At 44.6% G+C, this 22,114-nt stretch overlaps 2 protein-coding genes across 5 annotated transcripts in view; both read left to right on the plus strand.

Annotated features, from left to right (window-relative positions):
- The window catches only part of dyrk1b (dual-specificity tyrosine-(Y)-phosphorylation regulated kinase 1B), a 38,803-nt gene extending 32,642 nt beyond the window's left edge, over positions 1–6,161 (plus strand). For both annotated transcript variants that reach the window (XM_056433752.1, XM_056433751.1), the window contains exons 4-13: positions 180–368; positions 457–604; positions 837–986; positions 2,101–2,237; positions 2,655–2,801; positions 2,893–3,033; positions 4,086–4,206; positions 4,302–4,484; positions 5,130–5,233; positions 5,322–6,161. In XM_056433752.1, the coding sequence (XP_056289727.1) occupies positions 180–368; positions 457–604; positions 837–986; positions 2,101–2,237; positions 2,655–2,801; positions 2,893–3,033; positions 4,086–4,206; positions 4,302–4,484; positions 5,130–5,233; positions 5,322–5,852 (1,851 nt within the window). In that variant the 3' untranslated portion in view covers positions 5,853–6,161. The remainder of the gene's footprint in view (positions 1–179; positions 369–456; positions 605–836; positions 987–2,100; positions 2,238–2,654; positions 2,802–2,892; positions 3,034–4,085; positions 4,207–4,301; positions 4,485–5,129; positions 5,234–5,321) is intronic.
- Positions 6,162–13,616: 7,455 nt separating this feature from the next.
- ppox (protoporphyrinogen oxidase) lies at positions 13,617–21,730 on the plus strand. 3 transcript variants are annotated; one of them, XM_056434476.1, is made up of 13 exons: positions 13,617–13,697; positions 14,570–14,656; positions 15,025–15,159; positions 15,379–15,494; positions 16,161–16,293; positions 16,528–16,672; positions 16,813–17,006; positions 17,297–17,357; positions 17,538–17,656; positions 17,752–17,865; positions 20,929–21,078; positions 21,162–21,204; positions 21,292–21,730. In XM_056434476.1, exons 2-13 carry the CDS (start codon positions 14,573–14,575, stop codon positions 21,420–21,422), a joined length of 1,425 nt encoding a protein of 474 aa, XP_056290451.1. In that variant the 5' UTR covers positions 13,617–13,697; positions 14,570–14,572; the 3' UTR covers positions 21,423–21,730. The 3 variants fall into 3 exon arrangements, with proteins under 3 accessions (XP_056290451.1, XP_056290452.1, XP_056290450.1); XM_056434477.1 differs by lacking the exon at positions 13,617–13,697 and adding an exon at positions 13,729–13,964 and having other exon boundaries at positions 15,379–15,452; XM_056434475.1 differs by lacking the exon at positions 13,617–13,697 and adding an exon at positions 13,730–13,964.
- Positions 21,731–22,114: the final 384 nt, after the last annotated feature.

Raw genomic sequence — 22,114 nt, forward strand, 5'->3', positions numbered from 1 at the left:
GATCGGCATTGGTTGAGGGCGAGAGATTATTAATCTTGCCTCTAAAAGAATCTTTTCATTGTAGAAGTTCATGAAGTCATTATTACTGAAGTCTATAGGAATACACGGCTCCACAGAGCTGTCACTCTGTCAGCTACAGTGCTAAAGAGAGTTTTTTCCCTACCTTTCCCGATCCCCAGGTGTACTATACTAAGAAGAAGCGACGGGCCCAGCAGGTCCCTCCGGAGGACAGCAGCACCAAGAAGGAGAGGAAGGTCTACAACGACGGCTACGACGACGACAACTACGACTACATCGTCAAGAACGGAGAAAAGTGGCTGGACCGCTATGAGATAGACTCGCTGATCGGGAAGGGCTCCTTCGGACAGGTAGGGGAAACTTGATATCAAAAAACGGTGCTCCGTCCTGGAAGTACAAAGGACGTCGTAACGCAGGTGTGTCGCCGTCGGCCCGCAGGTGGTGAAGGCCTACGACCACCACGAGCAGGAATGGGTCGCCATCAAGATCATCAAGAACAAGAAGGCCTTTCTCAACCAGGCACAGATCGAACTGCGCCTGCTGGAGCTCATGAACAAGCATGACACGGAGATGAAATATTACATAGGTAAGAACACCCCCCCCCCCCCCCCCCCCCCACACACACACACACACACACTGGAAGCCAAGAATACAAAAAGTAAGGAATTTTTAAGGTGACAGGAACCGGATCATCTCTTAACCCTTTTCCTTGTCTCCCTTCTGTCTGTCTGTGTGTGTGTGTGTGTGTGTGTGCGTGTGTGTGCGTGTGTGTGTGTGTGTGTGTGTGCGTGTGTGTGTGTGCGTGTGTGTGCGCGCAGTCCACCTGAAGCGTCACTTTATGTTTAGGAACCATCTCTGTTTGGTGTTTGAGTTGTTGAGCTACAACCTGTACGATCTGCTGAGAAACACCAACTTCAGAGGAGTCTCCCTCAACCTCACCAGGAAGTTTGCACAGCAGCTCTGTACAGGTGAGCGCTACCAACAGGAAGTACCCACAGGAAGTAGCCACAGGAAGTACCCACAGGAAGTACCCACAGGAAGTACCAACAGGAAGAAGGCATTTGTGGGAATCTGGCTTGTGGCTGTCTGCCCCCTAGTGGATGAGAAAATACCACAGGATGAATGCACTTTGAAATCCCCCAAAATCAGGAAGGAAGAATATTGTAGATCAAAGAAACAAGTGATCTATAGATCATCTTAAAAAAAGAAGAAGAAGAAAAAAGAAATGTACATTTTATTGATTTAGTGGGCAAATCATTCTCTGCATTTGAGCCATGTTGAGTTATTAAGGAGCAGTGAAGCACACAGGGAGCAACTAGGGGTTCAGTGTCTTGCTCATGGACACTTCAACAGGCAACTACAGGGAGAGCGGGGATCGAACCGGCAACCTTGAGGTTACGGGACGACCGCTCTCCCCCACGAGCTGCAGCCGACCCTTAGAATATGTTTCTGACTGGAATATGTTGAATATAGTTTACTAAAATACATCTTTAGGAGTTTTCAGTCGGTCATGGCATTGAACAATGACACATTTTGTCTAGTTCGTATTTTACTTATTTATTGATATGTATTGGTTTATATATTGATTATTTATGTTGGGTATTTTTTAGAAGGTTTTTAGTGAAAAATGTTCAGCAATTTATTTGTATATATTATTATATTTATATATTAATACAAATGTTTTTACTAATATATACGCTGTGTGTGTATATATATATATATATATATATATATCACATATATATATATCACACATATATATATATCAATATATATATATCACAAATATATATATATATACATCACAAATATATGTATATATATATATCACAAATATATATATATATATCACAAATTCACCCAAAAATATTTAGATTTTTTAAAATTTACATTTATTTATTTACATGTTTTTCAGTGGAATTATATTTAAAGGGATTTAAAAAGACAATAAAACAAGTTTAATAATTGCACAATGTTTCCAAAGTCGATGAATTGTGTCGTCGAATAATCTCGACGTTAACATTTGCCCCCAAAATAACGTGATCCGGCCCGAATAAGAACGACGTCTCTTCTCATCAACAGCGTTATTATTCCTGGCCACTCCAGAGCTGTCAATCATCCACTGCGACCTGAAACCAGAGAACATCCTGCTGTGTAACCCCAAGAGGTCGGCCATCAAGATCGTCGACTTCGGGTCCTCCTGCCAGCTGGGACAGAGGGTGAGCAGCACACACACACACACACACACACACACACACACACACACACACCCTCCTGTACATGTAGTACTTTACTTTACATGCAATCAACTGATCGTTGGGGTTCAGAAACCAGATAAAGGAACGTTGGATCCATGACACACACACGTCCCAGTTAAAGCGGGAATTGGAGATTCCGTACGACGCCACCCGATCCTTCCAGGCTGAATGTACTAAGTTCTAAATGAAGCAGCGGTGTGTCACATCTCCAGTATGAAGGGGGTGTGTGTGTGTGTGTGTGTGCGCCGAGTGGCAGGAAGCAGCCTGTGGTTGAGCTGCTCCTAACACCTCTGAGAGTGTCCGGTGACGACAGGTGACCGGGTTGGACCCCACGGAGACGTAGGACAAGTAAAAAGAGAGTTTCTCGTCTCCTTTCAGATCTACCAGTACATCCAGAGCCGGTTCTACCGCTCCCCCGAGGTGCTGCTGGGAATGCCCTACGACCTGGCCATCGACATGTGGTCCCTGGGCTGCATCCTGGTGGAGATGCACACCGGGGAGCCTCTCTTCAGCGGCTCCAACGAGGTAACCCGTTGGCCGAGAGGAGCCGTACGCCGACGGCGTGTTGTCACCACGCTCACTGTGTGTGTGTGTGTGTGTGTGTGTGTGTGTGTAGGTGGACCAGATGAATAAGATTGTGGAGGTTCTGGGGGTCCCGCCCAGCCACATGCTGGACGCAGCTCCGAAAGCCAGGAAGTATTTTGACAAGCTGTCAGACGGTCTGTGGACGGTGAAGAAGAACAAGGACGTCAAGAAGGTATCCGGCTCACTTCCTTCCCTCCAGTGTGGAAACTGTTCCCCAGCAGATGGCGCCGTTGAGCCATTATCGTATTAATACGCCGCTGAGCCATTATCGTATTGACACGCGTGTGGTTGACGTGTTTGAGTGAAAGGTTTCTAATGAAAGGGAAAGAGGATGTAAGAGCTGCTGGAGAGAGAAGAAACTCTAGGAGAACATTTAGTGAATAAGGAAAACAATTTAACATCATTTATTTACTTACTTCCTTCCTTCCTTACTTACTTACTTACATACTGACATACGTACTTACTTACTCCTTACATACTTACTCCTCCATACTCCTCCATACTACTACTTACTCCTCCATACTTACTTACTTACTCCTACATACTTACTCTGCTTACTTACATACTTACTGACACAACCACTCACTTACTCCTCCTTACTTACATACTTACTTACTTACATACTTACTGACATACGTACTTACTTACTTCCTTCCTTACTTCCTTACATACTTACTTGCTTACTTACATACTTACTTGCTTACTTACATACTTACTGACATACGTACTTACTTACTTCCTTCCATACTTATTTACTTCCTTCCATACTTACTTACTTACTTCCTTACATACTTACTTGCTTACTGACATACGTACTTACTTACTTGCTTACTTACATACTTACTGACATACGTACTTACTTACTTCCTTCCTTACTTACATACTTTCTTGCTTACTTACATACTTACTGACATACGTACTTACTTACTTCCTTCCTTACTTACTTACATACTTACTTACATACTTGCTATCTAACGGTAACGTTTGGTTAATTTAGGAGATGACACACATTTAATTTACATTTATTTAGTAAAAATCCACCTAAATGTGTATTTAGATTTTCATCACCTTTTTTATGTATTTTTTGTGTCAAAGTAAATACACTCACGTAGTTTTGGAAACCATCTGGGTGTATTGAAAACGCAAATATATGTTGTATATATATATATATATAATCTATACATTCCTGAGTCTAGTATAATAAACACACTGTGTGTCTCCCAGGAGTACAAGCCCCCGGCCACACGGCGTCTCCACGAGATCTTGGGCGTAGAGACCGGGGGTCCGGGGGGGCGGCGAACGGGAGAGCCAGGCCACGCCCCCTGTGACTACCTGAAGTTCAAAGGTAAGCCGCCGCGTCCCCAGACGGCGAGTGACGGGTCGGAGTGTGTGCCGACGGGTCTCTGGACCCCTGAACCGCTGCCTTGTCCCCCCCTCCAGACCTGATCCTGCGCATGTTGGACTACGACCCCAAAAGCCGCATCACGCCATTCTACGCCCTGCAGCACAACTTCTTCAAGAAGACGACAGATGAAGGAACCAACACCAGTTCATCCACATCCACCTCTCCTGCCATGGACCACTCCCATTCGACCTCCACCACTAGCTCTGTTTCTAGCTCTGGTAAAGTACACCGACGGGTTCAGGGTTCAGGGTTCAGGGTTCAGGGTTCGGGCTCGGGCGACCAGGTCTCGTTCCCTTTGATCTTTTAGTGTAGACCACATGACGGGAGACGACAAGAGGTTCATGGAAGAATCAGGATTCTGATCTTCCACCAATTGATTAAAATATATATATATATATATATATATATCTATATCTATTTCTACAATAGAACTTTGACAGCAAGTCCTTATTTTAGTTTCAACAGATCTATTTTGTGTGCAATTTATTTGGGCAATTGACAACTGTCTGGAGGTTTTTTATTTATGTGCCGGGTCAGCATTTTTATTATTTCTTTTTCACTTACTACATTTTTTTCCACTTATTTTTTTTCCATATATTTATTTATTCCACTTTTTTGATTACGAATAAAAAACGTATCGTATTTAGTTTAACGTGAGTGAAATGTGGCCTTTTGCCTTTTGTGTGTTTACATTGTTGCAACCCGTTAATGTAAGAACTCCTTCAACACACACACACACACACACACGAGTAAACCCTGAGTCCACGTCGCCCCCCCCAGACTGTGGGCGCTCATAGGTATTGATCTCGATCAGATAGAAATGGATGACGATGTGACTTCAGCTCCCGTCTCTCGCCCTGCAGGTGGCTCCAGTGGTTCTTCCAATGACAACCGCAACTACCGCTACAGCAACCGCTACTACAACTCTGCTGTGACACATTCAGACTACGAGATGACCAGCCCTCAGGTAAGACCCCCGAACACACAGCCCAGACAGGGTCCGGGTCCACGTTACCCAGCATGCATCTCACCTCTCTCTCTCTCTCCCCCACCAGGCTCCCTCCCAGCAGCAGATGAGGATGTGGCCAGGCAGTGATGGTGGAGGTGGGGGTCAGGACCCAGCATACACCCAGTTGCTGCTTCACAAGCCGGCCGCCTCCCAACAGCACCAGCGCCACTTCCTGGACCCTCCCCACCACCCACACCCGACCTACTCCCAACACGGGAACGGCGGGCGCGGCCTGCGGCAGAGCGGGCAGACGGGCATCGGCATCGGCGGCGGCGGGGGGGGAGGGGGGCAGCAGGGCTCCTCGCCCCAGATGGGTGACAGCATGGATGTGGGCGTGTCCCTGGGGCTGCACCACCTGGGGGCGGTGTCTTCCATGGAGGCGTCTCAGTTCGGCTCGGCGTCCCTGCCCCTCGCGCTGCCAATCGGACTGTCGGCCTTCCGGACTCGGACGGCGCCCACCGCCCCGGGGCCGCAAGCCCCGCCCCCCGAGGACTACTACCCCGCCTCCAACAACAATAACCCCGCCGCGGGGGGCAGAGGGAGGCCGGACTCGGACGAGGGGCCCGCCAACTCTTGATAAAACCTGAACCATGCCCTAAAGCCATACAATTTTAACTACAACTACTACAACTACACACACACAGCCAGAGGTCAGAGACAAAGAGGTGAACTTTGTGCTGGAGGAGACAGTTTGTACTGCATGAGAGGAGGAGGAGGAGGAGGAGGAGGGAGATGATGTTGGGGAAAACTCTCCCTTTTTATCCCGTTTTTAGTTTGTTGTCCTTCTGTTGCGACTGTACTTGGAAAGGAATGATTGTGACGAGTTTTGTTTTTATTAATATTATTATTATTGTTGTTTAATATTATTTGATTTTTCTCTCGGGTTTTGAGGAGTTGCGTGTTATACTTGGTTGGTGTTTAAGCCTGGAGGAGGAGGAGGAGGGTGATGAAGAAGAAGAAGAAGAAGAGAGAGAGAAAGGGGGAGGAGCCATGCTTTTTCCATTTTTACTCCATGTGGAAGATCACATGTTCATGTCACGCTGGTCAGTTATGACATTAGTGTATTCATATTTACACACACACACAGACACGCACACACACACACACACACACACACACACTGCTGCATCGAGAAGACAGAAGCTGGTTTCAAAGGATGTCCGCGCTCGACTCGCCTCCCTCCGCCGCTCTTCACCCGGTGGTGACGGAGGGAGGGAGGTGGAGGGAGGAGGAGGTGGCAGGACACTGATGCCTGCCTGGCGCTCACAGGGATCACTTCCTCGTCCTCCTGCTCCTCCTCCTGCTCCTCCTCCTCCTCCTATCGTTGTGTTGCTCCTCCTCCTCCTCCTCCTCCTCTCTGTGCTGCTAATCAACATGACAACTGGTCCGGATTGCTGCTAAAGATCCAACACAGATCAATGAAGAAATAAAAAAAGAAATAGAAACAGAAAAGAAGAAAAAAAATTAAAAAAACCTTTTTAACCCTTCTGCTTAAGAGAAAAAGGATAAAGTAAGAACCACTGCATCTCAATGTATTTATTACTATTTAACAAGAAAAAACAAACTGAAAGTAACCCTTTTTTCTGCTCTTCTTTGTTTGGTTGCCTTCTTTCTGCAGGTGAGCTCTGATTGGCTATTGTAACAGTGAGAGTAACTGGTGACATGGGAATGCCACCAGTTGTGGGGGCTGGGTGGAGGGGAGGGGTTTGGGGCAAAATAAAGTTGGATATATAATAAGAATAAAGAGTATACTTTTGCACACCAAAGTCAAACAAACATGCGATGTCCGCTTTTCTTCCTACTGATCGGATCCACCGCCCACAGATCACACGCCCTTCATGCTATATTTGTGTATATATATTTATTTGTATTTATTTATATATACAATTTAAATATTATAAATGTATATATTAAATATATTTATATATATATAAATTAAATATATGTATATATAAATGAATTAAATATATTTATATATATATAAATATATATGATATATATAAAAATATGTATATATTTATATATACATATATATGTATATAAATATTTTTCGGTATATATAAATATATTCATATTACAAGCTGTTTTTATTTACAGACAAAATAAGTGTTAAAAATAGAACGTTAACATTTCCCCGTTAATCACACAGTAAGAGGCGTTAAAACATTTTTTGTATTAATGACTTATTTTCATTTATCTGATTTAAATCTTATAACTTTGATCATGTTTGGTTTCACTGAGTTGTCACATTTAAATATTTCTACACGCTCTGGGAATAACTTTAAGATCAATAATTGATCCTCTGGTGCACCTGTCGGAACTGTTACCTGTAGGAACTGTTACCTGTCGGAACTGTTACCTAGATGAACTGTTACATGTAGAAACTGTTACATATATGAACTGTTATCTGTAGGAACTGTTCTCTGTAGGAACTGTTACCTGTAGGAACTGTTACCTATAGGAACTGTTACCTATAGGAACTGTTACCTGGATGAACTGTTACATGTAGAAACTGTTACATATATGAACTGTTACCTATAGGAACTGTTCTCTGTAGGAACTGTTCTCTGTAGGAACTGTTACCTGTTGGAACTGTTACCTGTAGGAACTGTTACCTGTAGTAACTTACCTGTTGGAACTGTTACATGTAGGAACTGTTACCTGTAGGAACTGTTACATGTAGGAACTGTTACCTGTAGGAACTGTTACCTGTAGGAACTGTTACATGTAGGAACTGTTACCTGTAGGAACTGTTACATGTTGGAACTGTTTCCTGTAGGAACTGTTACATGTAGGAACTGTTCTCTGTCGGAACTGTTACCTATAGGAACTGTTACCTGTAGGAACTGTTACCTGTAGGAACTGTTACCTGTAGGAACTGTTACATGTGGGAACTGTTACCTGTAGGAACTGTTACATGTAGGAACTGTTACCTATAGGAACCGTTCTATGCTGGAACTGTTACCTGGAGGAACTGTTACCTGTAGGAACTGTTACCTGTAGTAACTGTTACCTGTAGGAACTGTTACATGTGGGAACTGTTACCTGTAGGAACTGTTACCTGTTGGAACTGTTACCTGTAGGAACTGTTACCTGTAGTAACTGTTACCTGTAGTAACTGTTACCTGTTGGAACTGTTACATGTAGGAACTGTTACCTGTAGGAACTGTTACATGTAGGAACTGTTACCTGTAGGAACTGTTACCTGTAGGAACTGTTACATGTAGGAACTGTTACCTGTAGGAACTGTTACATGTTGGAACTGTTTCCTGTAGGAACTGTTACATGTAGGAACTGTTCTCTGTCGGAACTGTTACCTATAGGAACTGTTACCTGTAGGAACTGTTACCTGTAGGAACTGTTACATGTAGGAACTGTTACCTATAGGAACTGTTCTATGCAGGAACTGTTACCTATAGGAACTGTTACCTGGATGAACTGTTACCTATAGGAACTGTTCTCTGTAGGAACTGTTACCTGTAGGAACTGTTCTCTGTAGGAACTGTTACCTGGATGAACTGTTACCTATAGGAACTGTTACCTGGATGAACTGTTACCTGGATGAACTGTTACCTGTTGGAACTGTTACCTGTAGGAACTGTTACATGTAGGAACTGTTACCTGTTGGAACTGTTACCTGTAGGAACTGTTACATGTAGGAACTGTTACATGTAGGAACTGTTCTCTGTAGGAACTGTTACCTATAGGAACTGTTACCTGGATGAACTGTTCTCTGTAGGAACTGTTACCTATAGGAACTGTTACCTGTAGGAACTGTTACCTGGATGAACTGTTCTCTGTAGGAACTGTTACCTGTAGGAACTGTTACCTGGATGAACTGTTACCTGTAGGAACTGTTACCTGTAGGAACTGTTACCTGTAGGAACTGTTACCTGGATGAACTGTTACCTGTAGGAACTGTTACATGTAGGAACTGTTACCTGTAGGAATTGTTACATGTAGGAACTGTTACCTGTAGGAACTGTTACCTGTTGGAACTGTTACCTTTAGGAACTGTTACCTGTAGGAACTGTTACCTGGATGAACTGTTCTCTGTAGGAACTGTTACCTATAGGAACTGTTACCTGGATGAACTGTTACCTGTAGGAACTGTTACCTGTAGGAACTGTTACCTGTAGGAACTGTTACCTGGATGAACTGTTACCTGTAGGAACTGTTACCTGTAGGAACTGTTACATGTAGGAACTGTTACCTGTAGGAACTGTTACCTGTTGGAACTGTTACCTGTTGGAACTGTTACCTGTAGGAACTGTTACCTGGATGAACTGTTACCTGTAGGAACTGTTACCTGTAGGAACTGTTACCTGGATGAACTGTTACCTGTAGGAACTGTTACCTGTAGGAACTGTTACCTGGATGAACTGTTACCTGTAGGAACTGTTACCTGTAGGAACTGTTACCTGGATGAACTGTTACCTGTAGGAACTGTTACCTGTAGGAACTGTTACCTGGATGAACTGTTACCTGTAGGAACTGTTACCTGGATGAACTGTTACCTGTAGGAACTGTTACATGTAGGAACTGTTACCTGTAGGAATTGTTACATGTAGGAACTGTTACCTGTAGGAACTGTTACATGTAGGAACTGTTACCTGTAGGAATTGTTACATGTAGGAACTGTTACCTGTAGGAACTGTTACCTGTTGGAACTGTTACCTTTAGGAACTGTTACCTGTAGGAACTGTTACCTGGATGAACTGTTCTCTGTAGGAACTGTTACCTATAGGAACTGTTACCTGGATGAACTGTTACCTGTAGGAACTGTTACCTGTAGGAACTGTTACCTGGATGAACTGTTACCTGTAGGAACTGTTACATGTAGGAACTGTTACCTGTAGGAACTGTTACCTGTTGGAACTGTTACCTGTTGGAACTGTTACCTGTAGGAACTGTTACCTGGATGAACTGTTACCTGTAGGAACTGTTACCTGTAGGAACTGTTACCTGGATGAACTGTTACCTGTAGGAACTGTTACCTGGATGAACTGTTACCTGTAGGAACTGTTACCTGTAGGAACTGTTACCTGGATGAACTGTTACCTGTAGGAACTGTTACCTGTAGGAACTGTTACCTGGATGAACTGTTACCTGTAGGAACTGTTACCTGTAGGAACTGTTACCTGGATGAACTGTTACATGTAGGAACTGTTACCTGTAGGAATTGTTACATGTAGGAACTGTTACCTGTAGGAACTGTTACCTGTAGGAACTGTTACCTGTAGGAATTGTTACATGTAGGAACTGTTACCTGTAGGAACTGTTACCTGTTGGAACTGTTACCTTTAGGAACTGTTACCTGGATGAACTGTTACCTGTAGGAACTGTTACCTGTAGGAACTGTTACCTGTTGGAACTGTTACCTATAGGAACTGTTACCTGTAGGAACTGTTACCTGTAGGAACTGTTACCTGTAGGAACTGTTACCTGTAGGCAGGCACGTGCACAGATAGAGCCCTAGTGGTGCTCAAGCTCCTCCCCTTTTGCCCTGGATGAGAAAAGTGCCCTTTTTGCTGGAGCCACTTTTTTCATTCATCCGTATTTAAGAATAAAAGTTACTCTCTCTGTCATCAAGTCCCCCCAAATGTGTTTTAATATCCGACGGGCCATTTATTTGAGTTATTGTGAGAATTTTGCCCCGACATGCTCCACGGCGCTCACGAGCCCCCCCCCCCCCCCTCCTCCACTTCCTCCTCCGCGCAGTGCTCCTCCCGCCACCAAACGGCTGCACCTCCTTCTCCTCTGACGCGCAGCACCAGACAAACAGGTCATGACGTGTTTGTCCCCTGACGTTGTTTTGTGATAAATCAACCACAACATTAGCGCTGCTGAAAACATGACGTCACAACTGGTCCGACGTTTCCTAAAAAAATAAACAAACAAAAACTCACGAAATCCTGATTTCAAAGCCTTGTCCAGCTGTTTACTGATGTTAGTTATGTTTAGAGAATAGAGAGAGGGAGAGAGAGAAGAGAGAGAAAAGCGAGAGAGAGGGAGAGAGAGGAGAGAGAACAGAGAGAGAGAATTCTTATTTCGTTCTATTGAACGTTCTAGTCTAGGATTTGCGTGGTCAGACTGAAAAAAAAATCATAAGGCCTCTCTTGTTCAAAATGTGGAGGCGGGCCGTATCCGCCCCGCGGGCCTTAGTTTGAGGACCACTGCTCTTGGCTGTTGATGTCTATCAATATCGCTCATTTTTAAAATGACGTAAGAGGGCAAAACGGATCCGTGTCAGACCAGCGAGGAGGGCGATACGTGGCTGGCATGATGACCCATGAGCCAATCAGAACGCTTGTACTGTTGTTGCTATATAATAATTCATCTTTATTCAAAAAGAAAATGTTTGCTTGTGGTCTGCCAGAGGAGACGCAGGTCGAGGATGTATTGCATCATCAGTGTATTGATGCTTATGCTTCAACTCAGGTCAGAATTTTTTTTTGGCATTCGGTGCCATTTTTTGTTTGTTTGAGCACCTGCCCCCCAAAATGTCTGCACGTGCCTGCCTGTAGGAACTGTTACCTGGAGGAACTGTTACCTGGAGGAACTGTTACATGTAGAAACTGTTACCTGGAGGAACTGTTACCTGGAGGAACTGTTACATGTAGAAACTGTTACCTGGAGGAACTGTTACCTGGAGGAACTGTTACCTGGAGGAACTGTTACATGTAGAAACTGTTACCTGGAGGAACTGTTACCTGGAGGAACTGTTACATGTAGAAACTGTTACCTATAGGAACTGTTCTCTGGAGGAACTGTTACCTGAGATGTACCTCTGCAGCCAAACGCCACTGACAGCATCACGAGGAGACGGGTGCAAACCGACCAGCACCGGCGTCTCAGAGGGATTGAAGCGGACCTCAAACATGTTGGATCAATGGATCACAAACAGTCTGTCTCTTTGTAGTTGTTGTGAAGTTGGTGTGTGTCTCTTTGTAGTGGCTGTGTGTCTCTTTGTAGTTGCTGTGTGTCTCTTTGTAGTTGTGTAGTTGGTGTGTGTCTCTTTGTAGTTGTTGTGTAGTTGGTGTGTGTCTCTTTGTAGTTGTGTAGTTGGTGTGTGTCTCTTTGTAGTGGCTGTGTGTCTCTTTGTAGTTGGTGTGTGTCTCTTTGTAGTTGTTGTGTAGTTGGTGTGTGTCTCTTTGTAGTTGTTGTGTAGTTGCTGTGTGTCTTTTGTAGTCGTTGTGTCTGTTTTTAGTCTCTTGAAGCTCATCCAAGTCCTCTGGAGGACTTCCCCTCGGGGGTCAGACCTGCTTTCCTCCTCCAGTGAAGTTGATCTGGAACGTTTTCTCCAGGGACCTTTAGTTTAATTATAGATATCAGAATCGGCTTCATTTGTGTAGCAGACAGGGAATGAGCACAACAACAAGGACACCGCATATGAGTGTGTATCCTACCGTGTGTCTATATGAACACACAGAACAACGTCACCAGTGAAGTGGAGGTAACAGAATGAGTCACGTCCATCCGAGTGAAGGCCGGTGGGAAGAAGCTGTTCTGTCTGCTGGTTTCGGCGTGCAGAGCTCTGCAGCGCCCCCTAGAGGGGAGGAGGTGGACCTGCTTGTGTTCAGGGTGTGAAGGTCTGAGTGGTACAAGTCCTCGTGTATTTCCCACAGGACATTTTACCACAATATATATGTTTTATTTACTTTGATGTTAAATTGGAGCGCTTACTAACACAATATTTTATTTTTCTAGAAGCCGCAAAAATATGAAGATGTATCTGCTGTAATTTGACCAGTTATGTCTTTGCAACACAATATGGTCTGGTGGGTATTCTTGACTATACAATGACGTTAAAGATTTTTTAAGAGATGCTATACTTCAAAACTTTTTTCAACATACTATAATGGGACTTTTATAAATTATTTTTACATAAGAAACCCGGGTTTGACTTTCTATATAAACACATGTGAATACGTATCTATATCTTTGTATCCATGTACCATATACATACATATGAACTTATTTGTTCCATGATAACCAAGGCCAACGGTCTTGTTCACTATTATGTAATGTAGGATTTTAATACAAATCTGAGAATCCATCCATCCATATTTAGTTTTAGTTTTGTAATTATGGTGATATATAATGATCTGTAGCATGGATATTCTCATAGCCCAGTTTTTTAGATTGTGAATAACATAATTGTGGATATATAGTAAGTGAAGGTATAACGAGGGGTAATAGTAGTATTTGTCCTATATTATCACTCCACACCAGCAGGTGGCTGTAATTCACCATGTCATTGTTTGTCATCGTCCAACCTACAAACGAGACGGTGCTTTTATTCTGAAGTGAGTCCGACCGGAAGTGGTCTTGTTGCTGGTGTAGTAACCGAAATGATTACGGAACCCGTTCAGTCTGCGCGTGGAGCAGAAGGACCGGGACCCGGCCTCACGAGCACAAGGTAACGCGCCGGCGGCCACCTGCGGGTGACTGACGTCAGAGGACGGGGTGCTCGTTACTGACGTCAGAGGACGGGGTGCTCGTTACTGACGTCAGAGGACGGGGTGCTCGTTACTGACGTCAGAGGACGGGGTGTTCGTTACTGACGTCAGAGGACGGGGTGCTCGTTACTGACGTCAGAGGACGGGGTGTTACAGACCAGCTGTGTGTGCAGGTAGACCTCAGCTCCTGACTCGGGTATCTTCACGAGATGACGTCATAACTTCAGGTAGTTTAATGACGTGGTCATAACTTCAGGTAGATTTAAGGCATAACGTCATAACTTTAGGTAGTTTAACAACATGACATCATAATTCCAGGTAATATGATGTCTTAACTTCAGGTAGTTTCACACCATGAGGTCATAGCTCCTCTTCCTCCTCAGCCGACCTCTCGTCTGCTGCTTCTCTTCTTCTCGTCACATGACTTTGTTGCTTCTGTCCATCTGTTGCTCTCCTGGAGGTTTCTCCTCTGTTTTCCCTGTGAACGTTTTTTTCTATTTTGTTGTTGTTCCTGATGCGATGTGAGGTCAAAGGTCAGGGACGTTGATGTGAGGTCAAAGGTCAGGGACGTTGATGTGAGGTCAAAGGTCAGGGACGTTGTACGTGTGCAGACTGTAAAGCCCTCTGAGGGGACTTTGTGATTTTAGGGCTAAACAAAATAAACTGAGTTGAGTTGAGTTGGACCAACAGCTGCAGAGAGAGAGAGAGAGAGGGATAAGTGTTTCCTGTTTCACTATCAGCAGACACGCCCTGTCAGGCACATTGACCCACCCTCCCACCGCCTCTCCCTCTAACCGTCTCACCCTCTCCGTTGTCTTGTGTTCACCACCAGCCAATGACAACAGTTGCAGTCCTTGGTGGGGGGATCGGGGGTCTGGCAGCATCGTACTACCTGTGCAAGAGCCCCCAGGTTACCAAGGTAACACACACACACACACACACAATCCCAGTAGATCTTTTCAAGCTACTACGAGCTAACCGTGGCTATCGATGTAAAAGCAGCGTGGACCGTCTCTATTATAATAATGATCAAACAAAGAGTAATAAATAATAATAATTAAAAAATGTTGTCGAATTAAAAATGAAAACATCCACAGCAACGACAGCTTTGTGTATCTTTCTCGCCGCCGGCCACCAGGGGGCAGTAATGAGCCGATTGTGGAGCCATTCACAACTAACCTTTCAGAAAATCAACAAGTTCATTTATTAGTCTTTTTATTGTCGTCTTTCAACGTTCAGCACAGGGGAAACAGTTTAAAAACAAAAAGGCTCGTTTTATTATTCTAGGTCATTTTACTGGAGTCCAGCAGTCGCTTCGGGGGCTGGCTGCAGTCCACCAGGAGGGCCGATGGGGCGGTGTTCGAACACGGACCCCGAGGGATCCGACCCGCCGGGGCAGTGGGACGCAACACACTCAACATGGTGAGCTTGAGAGCGGTGATGATGATGAAGCGATCACATCTAAATGTCTAAACTATAAGATACTTGAGAGCTTCACAGTTGGTAGATGAAGCAGCATCATCACATAGAGGTTAACAGTGACATCATCACATAGAGGGAAATATCTGCTGCACCGGACCTTTATTTTTCGAAACATTCAAGATACTTTCATTATCTGTGTGTGTGTGTGTGTGTGTGTAGGTGGACGACCTGGGTCTCGGGGGGGAGATCCTGCCGGTCACCTACAGCCACGTCGCCTCCAAGAACAGATACGTGTACGTGGACCGACAGCTCCACCTGATGCCTTCGGGCCTGAGGTGAGACCAGTTAGCTGCTCTCTGCCTGGTAGTTGAGGTGAGACCGGTTGGCTGCTCTCTGCCTGGTAGCTGAGGTGAGACCGGTTGGCTGCTCTCTGCCTGGTAGCTGAGGTGAGACCAGTTGGCTGCTCTCTGCCTGGTAGCTGAGGTGAGACCGGTTGGCTGCTCTCTGCCTGGTAGTTGAGGTGAGACCAGTTGGCTGCTCTCTGCCTGGTAGCTGAGGTGAGACCAGTTGGCTGCTCTCTGCCTGGTCGCTGAGGTGAGACCAGTTGGCTGCTCTCTGCCTGGTAGTTGAGGTGAGACCGGTTGGCTGCTCTCTGCCTGGTAGCTGAGGTGAGACCGGTTGGCTGCTCTCTGCCTGGTAGCTGAGGTGAGACCGGTTGGCTGCTCTCTGCCTGGTAGCTGAGGTGAGAACGGTTGGCTGCTCTCTGCCTGGTAGTTGAGGTGAGACCGGTTGGCTGCTCTCTGCCTGGTAGCTGAGGTGAGACCGGTTGGCTGCTCTCTGCCTGGTAGCTGAGGTGAGACCGGTTGGCTGCTCTCTGCCTGGTAGCTGAGGTGAGACCGGTTGGCTGCTCTCTGCCTGGTAGCTGAGGTGAGACCGGTTGGCTGCTCTCTGCCTGTGTGGTGGGGCGGGGGCCATGTTGACCCTCCTCTCCGTCCTCACAGTGGACTTCTCCGGACCGTGCCGCCATTCTCCCGCCCCCTCCTGCTGAGCCTCGCCACGGAGATACTGGTGAAGAAGGGCAAGGAGGAGGACGAGTCCATACACTCGTTTGTGTCAAGGAGGCTGGGGAAGGAGGTGAGTGGGGAGGAGGTGAGGGGGGAGGAGGGGAGGGCACATACTTTCATTTATTGGTCTGCCTTAAGTATTTGATTGGTTTGACACTTTGTGTTACATTTTCTCCCTGTGTGTGTTTGTGTCTGTGTCTATGTGTGTGTCTCTCTGTCTGTCTCTGTGCATCTGTGTGTGTCTGTCTCTGTTTTTGTGTGTCTGTGTGTCTCTGTGTGTGTCTCTGTCTGTGTGTGTGTGTAGCTTGCCGACATCGCCGTGGACAGCCTGTGTCGTGGTGTGTTTGCGGGCGACTGCAGGAAGCTGAGTGTGCGTTCCTGTTTTCCCGTGTTGTTCAGCGCGGAGCAGCGGAGAGGCTCCCTGACGCTGGGCATGCTGCTGGCCTCAGGTACATGAAATACACACAATACACAACGTCATCCACGTCTTCACCTCCTCTGGGTGTCGGCATACAACTCGTAATGTCCTTTTATTCTGCTCTGGATCGGCCTTCCTTCAGTATCTGGTTGTGTGTCTGTGGCCCCTCAGGTCCTGGTCCCGTGGTCCCCCCCGGCCCTCTGGCTCAAAGATCTATTGAGGAGTCCTGGGCCCAGTGGTCCCTGAGCCGGGGGGTCGAGTCCCTTCCAGAGGCCATCGCCGAGTACCTGCAGCGGAGCGGCCGAGTGGAGCTGCACAGAGAGGCAGATGTTCAACACATCAGCCCTTCAGCCTCTGGGTGGAAGGTTAGTGAGGAGATACGTGTGTGTGTATATATATATGTGTATGTATATATATATATAATATTTATTTATATAATATGTATTTATTTAATATTTATTTATATATATTACATTTATGTATATATTATATGTATTAAAACTATCTATATTTTTATATATATTTATTTATATAAATATATATTATATTTTTTTAAAAAAATTATTTATATATTAATATATTTCATCTATATATATATATATATGTATACACAAGATCAAGTTTGTATTTAAACAAATTTATCATTTGTGTGTAGATCTCATTGGAGGATGGAGTCATGTCAGCTGACCACATCATCTCTGCACTGCCGGCTAAAGGCAAGTGGTTGTTGTTGTTGTTGTGGCATGTTTAGTCTTTTATGTTTAGTATCATGCTAATGAAACTTAAACTCACTATTTTAACCCAAACTGTGCTGCCGGTAAATAATAAGCAAAACAATATTCATAGAGCTGATTCTAATGGAACCCACCAGAACAACCGTTTCCTTCCCTCCTCAGTCCTCGCCTCCCTCCTGCCCTCCTCCTGCCAGCCTCTGGTCCAGCTGCTGCAGGGCGTCTCCACGGTGACGGTGGCGGTGGTCAACCTGGAGTACGAGGGCTCCGTGCTGCCCGTCGCGGTGAGAACGACGGGGCGCCGCGCGTTGAATGAGAAACAAACGGCAGCTCCGTGTCGTAAACAAACTCCCGGTGACATCGTGCCGTTTGCCGACAGGGTTTCGGTCACCTGCTCCCTTCGTCGGAGGACCGCGGCGTCCTGGGGGTGGTCTACGACTCCGTGCCCTTCCCTCAACACAACCGACCCGGTGGACCGACCACCAGACTGACGGTACGGTACCCTGACTCACTCACAGGTACTGTGATCAGCGAGATTTAAGCGAGAGTGTACATATATATATTATATATATATATATTTTAATCTAGATTATATTATATTATATATTAAATATATATTTATATTATATATAAATATATAAATTCACACTAAGGTTCTATAAATAATAAATGCACACTGAGGTTAGTTAACTAGGAGTCAAACAGCAATATATATATTATATAATATGTATTTAATATATATACATATTTAATATATATATATTTATATATTTAATATACATATTATATTCAATAAATATATATTTAGCACACTAAGGTTAGTTCACAGCAATATATATATATAATTTATATAGTAAATACATATATATTTAATAAATATATATATAATACATAATGCACACTAAGGTTAGTTCACAGCAATATATATGTGTGTATACATACACTACCGTTCAAAAGTTTGGGGTCATCCAGACAATTTCGTGTCTTCCATGAAAACTCACTTTTATTTATCAAATGAATTGAAAATTGAATAGAACATATTGTCAAGACATTGGCAAGGTTAGAAATAATGATTCATATTTGAAGTATTAATTTGGTTCTTCAAGCTCAAAGGAAGGCCAGTTGTATAGCTTATATCACCAGCATAACTGTTTTCAGCTGTGCTAGCATAATTGCAAGGGTTTTCTCATCAGACATTAGTCTTCTAAGGCGATTAGCAAACACAATGTACCATTAGAACACTGGAGTGATCGTTGATGGAAATGGGCCTCTATTAGGGCTGCAACAACGAATCGATAAAAATCGATTATTAAAATAGTTGGCAACGAATTTCATTATCGATTCGTTGTGTCGCGCGATTATTACGGCGCTCAATAAGTCACGGAGTATAAACAAAGTTGAGTTGAGCGCAGAGCGGCGCTGGAGAAACACGAGTGGAGCGAGAGGGAGAGGAGAGACTGAACGCTGCGTTGTGAGAGCCAATCAGCGCTGAGCTGCTCCTCTGTTGATGAATCTAATTGGCTGCTGCTGCTCACGTGGCGCTGGATGCGGAAGTCATTCACGTCGTCGGAGACATTCACGGAGCTGAGTGCGCCTCCGGGTGACGTTATGAACCCAGACACCAGGGCGCTACATGTCACGACGTGCGTGGCATTTCCTCAAGAGTATAACGTAGAAAACGTGGTTATTTATTCCGTGGCGGATAGCGGAAAATATTTTTCCATGGAGAAAGGCAACGAGATAAGCCACGACGCTGTGAGCGCTGCGCGTGCAGACACCATTTAACGGAGCGGAGCAGCGCGTGCGCTCTGATCGCTCTTTTAATGAAGTATCGAGACTAAAAATATGCTAAATCACATCGTTTTTAACGTACGGGTACTTTGTTAGTATCGCTGCACCGTGCAGCGTGACGGCAGCAGATGTAGCGGACTAACATTCAAGCTAACCTAACTTCCCAAACGCTGTGGACATCTGAAAGCTGATTGGCCGAGACGCGACACGTCCATCAAAGATGTTTTATTGTGAAGAGCACCACTTCACATTTTTTCCCCGTCTCACTGCAATCTCAACGGCAGCGGGCCAGGTGAAAAAACTAATAAATCGTAACGCGTCTCTGATATTGTTCAGGGGTCCACATGGGGACCACTGCTCAGGAGAGGAGAGCTGTCAGTCTGTTTGTGACGGTTCATCACCATGGTGACCAGTGAACAGGTTCATCACCATGGTGACCAGTGGGTCTCCAGGACCTTTCCATGACTTTAAACCAAATTTCCATGATTAAACATTTTGTGAAAACTCTGTCTATACGTGACAAAGTGAGAAGATGTAGTATTTAAACTAACAATGAGAATTCCAAAGCATACCGTATATATACCGTGTAAATTAAAATTTGAATGAAACAAATTTGCATTACTTTTCCAAATATTTTGGGATTTTATTTTTTTCAATTACTTTTCTAGGCCTGCTAATAGCCATTTAAAAATTCCATGACTTTTCCAGGTTTTCCATGACCGTACGGACTCTGTTTTGAATAAAGGGTTGAAAATTAAAGTTTTGTTTTTTTTATCCGATTAATCGACAGAATAATCAACCGATTAATCGATTATCAAAATAATCGTTAGTTGCAGCCCTAGCCTCTATACACCTCTGGGGATATTTCATTAGAAACCAGACGTTTCACCTAGAATAGTCATTTACCACATTAACAATGTATAGAGTGTACTTTTGATTAATGTTATCTTTATTGAAAAAACAGTGCTTTTCTTTGAAAAATAAAGACATTTCTAAGTGACCCCAAACTTTTGAACGATAGTGTATATACATATAATATATATAGTATATACATATATATTTAATAAATATATTGCACACTAAGGTTAGTTCACTTGAGGAGTCAAACGGCATACCATAATAATTAAATGGTTTGAAAGGGATTGTAGTCTTTTTTCTTTTGCAACTCACAAACACGCATCAGGGTTAATGTTTGGCCACCAGGGGGCAGCAGAGGTCCAACATTTACTCTCTTTTTGCTCTGGTTTATTACAAATCCACCAAGCTGGGAAAAAAACAAACAATGAGCTGAAGGAGACCAACAAGGCCTCAATGACCTCTTTCATATATACACGAATATATATAAAACAGGACAATGTATAATATTGCTGCAGCTTCGAGACGTTTCTTTCCGGTGTTACGGTTTAAAAAGCGACCGTGTTAACTGGCGACTTTGAACCGAAAGCGTCCGTTGGTATCGTAGTTACAGACAGCTGTTGACAATAGGAAGAGAACACGTATAGCTGCCCTCGTGAATGCCGCATTGTTAAATGTGTATAGTATACGGTATATTAGTATGTATATGAGGGGGTTTGACACTGTTTAACAACCAAGCGGCATTCACGAGGACGGCGAACTTCTATCGAACGACCGTCGTAACTACGGCAACAACGGACGCGTTCGGTTCAAAGTCGCCAGTTAACACGGCCGCCTCTTAAACCGTAACACCGGTCACGTGACCGCGGTCCAGCGGCTCCTCGCCCCCTGACCTCAGTCTGTCTCCTAGGTGATGATGGGCGGGGCCTGGTTCCAGGAAGTGTTCGGGGCGCCGGAGGCGGCGACGGAGGAGCGCCTGTTGGCCAGAGCCGCGGAGGCGGTGCGGAGCCACCTGGGCGTCTCCACGGCGCCGCGCTGGAGCCGGGTGACCCTCCAGAGGGTACGCCATGGAGGCCGAGGACATGGAGCTCTGGAGGCGTTCAGAACTCCCGTCTAAACCTGTGCTGTGTCTCCTCTGCTCAGGACTGCATCCCCCAGTACCACCTGGGCCACCACCGGAGAGTCGGTGAGTAGCCGTTGGTCCGGAGGACTGAACGTTAAACGTTCACGACGCCGTGAAACCGCTTTCTCAAGCCGCCGCGTCTCCTTCCAGAGGCGATCCGCCGCTTCATCGGGGAGGAGCGCCTCCCGCTGGCCGTGGCCGGCGCCTCCTACGACGGCGTGTCGGTCAATGACGTCATCTTCAGTGGACGGACCGCGGCGCAGACGCTGGGAGCCGCGTGACACGGCGCACTGCGCGTGGAAGGAGAGTTCTTTTACATTTATTTTTTAAAGGATCAGAGTTGAGAATGTATACGTAAAACATTTATATTTGTGTCTTAATGGAATCCGGTTGTGTTGATGAACATTCACACAGTATCTGGTTCAAAGAGGCTAACGTTGTTAAAGTAAATACATAATTATATATGTTCATACTTTAAGTAGTGAAGCCTGTTTGTGTTGTCCTGCTGTTCTACTTTTATAGATTCATCTTATTGCTTTCAGGGTTTATTATGTTGTTCACATAAATACAAATATATATACATTTTTAATTGGTCGACTGTTTTTACTTCCTGGATACTTACGTCCAAAATGACGTCATCGGCCGAAAAGGGAACGACCAGGGCCGTCTGTAGGATTCAAAGAAAGGGGGCTATTGTTAGACAGAATTTGACGGTCATGGTGATATTTTATGCTCATGTGGACTCTTATTATTGAGATAAAGATGAACTAGTTCTAATATATATATATTAATGTGAAGAAAAGTTATTTCGAATTCGCTCAATGGAGTTTAAGGTTCCCTTTAATTTTCCTCAAGCAAAGCTAAAGGTAAGAAGGTATCGCCCGTTAACAACTGATATATGTATAAAATATATATCATTTATACATATATATATAAGTATATAAATATATCAAATTATATGAATAAAATATAT

This window comes from Pseudoliparis swirei, chromosome 16 (assembly GCF_029220125.1).
Source record: "Pseudoliparis swirei isolate HS2019 ecotype Mariana Trench chromosome 16, NWPU_hadal_v1, whole genome shotgun sequence".
In the NCBI taxonomy this organism is placed as follows: domain Eukaryota; kingdom Metazoa; phylum Chordata; class Actinopteri; order Perciformes; family Liparidae; genus Pseudoliparis; species Pseudoliparis swirei.

Bases quoted from the DNA above. Each gene is read 5' to 3' on its own strand.
- ppox (XM_056434476.1), top strand. From the start codon at position 14,573: ATGACAACAGTTGCAGTCCTTGGTGGGGGGATCGGGGGTCTGGCAGCA. The intron at 17,007-17,296 runs GTTAGTGAGGAG...ATTTGTGTGTAG, and splicing joins CTTCAGCCTCTGGGTGGAAG to ATCTCATTGGAGGATGGAGT. The intron at 17,866-20,928 runs GTACGGTACCCT...TCTGTCTCCTAG, and splicing joins GACCGACCACCAGACTGACG to GTGATGATGGGCGGGGCCTG.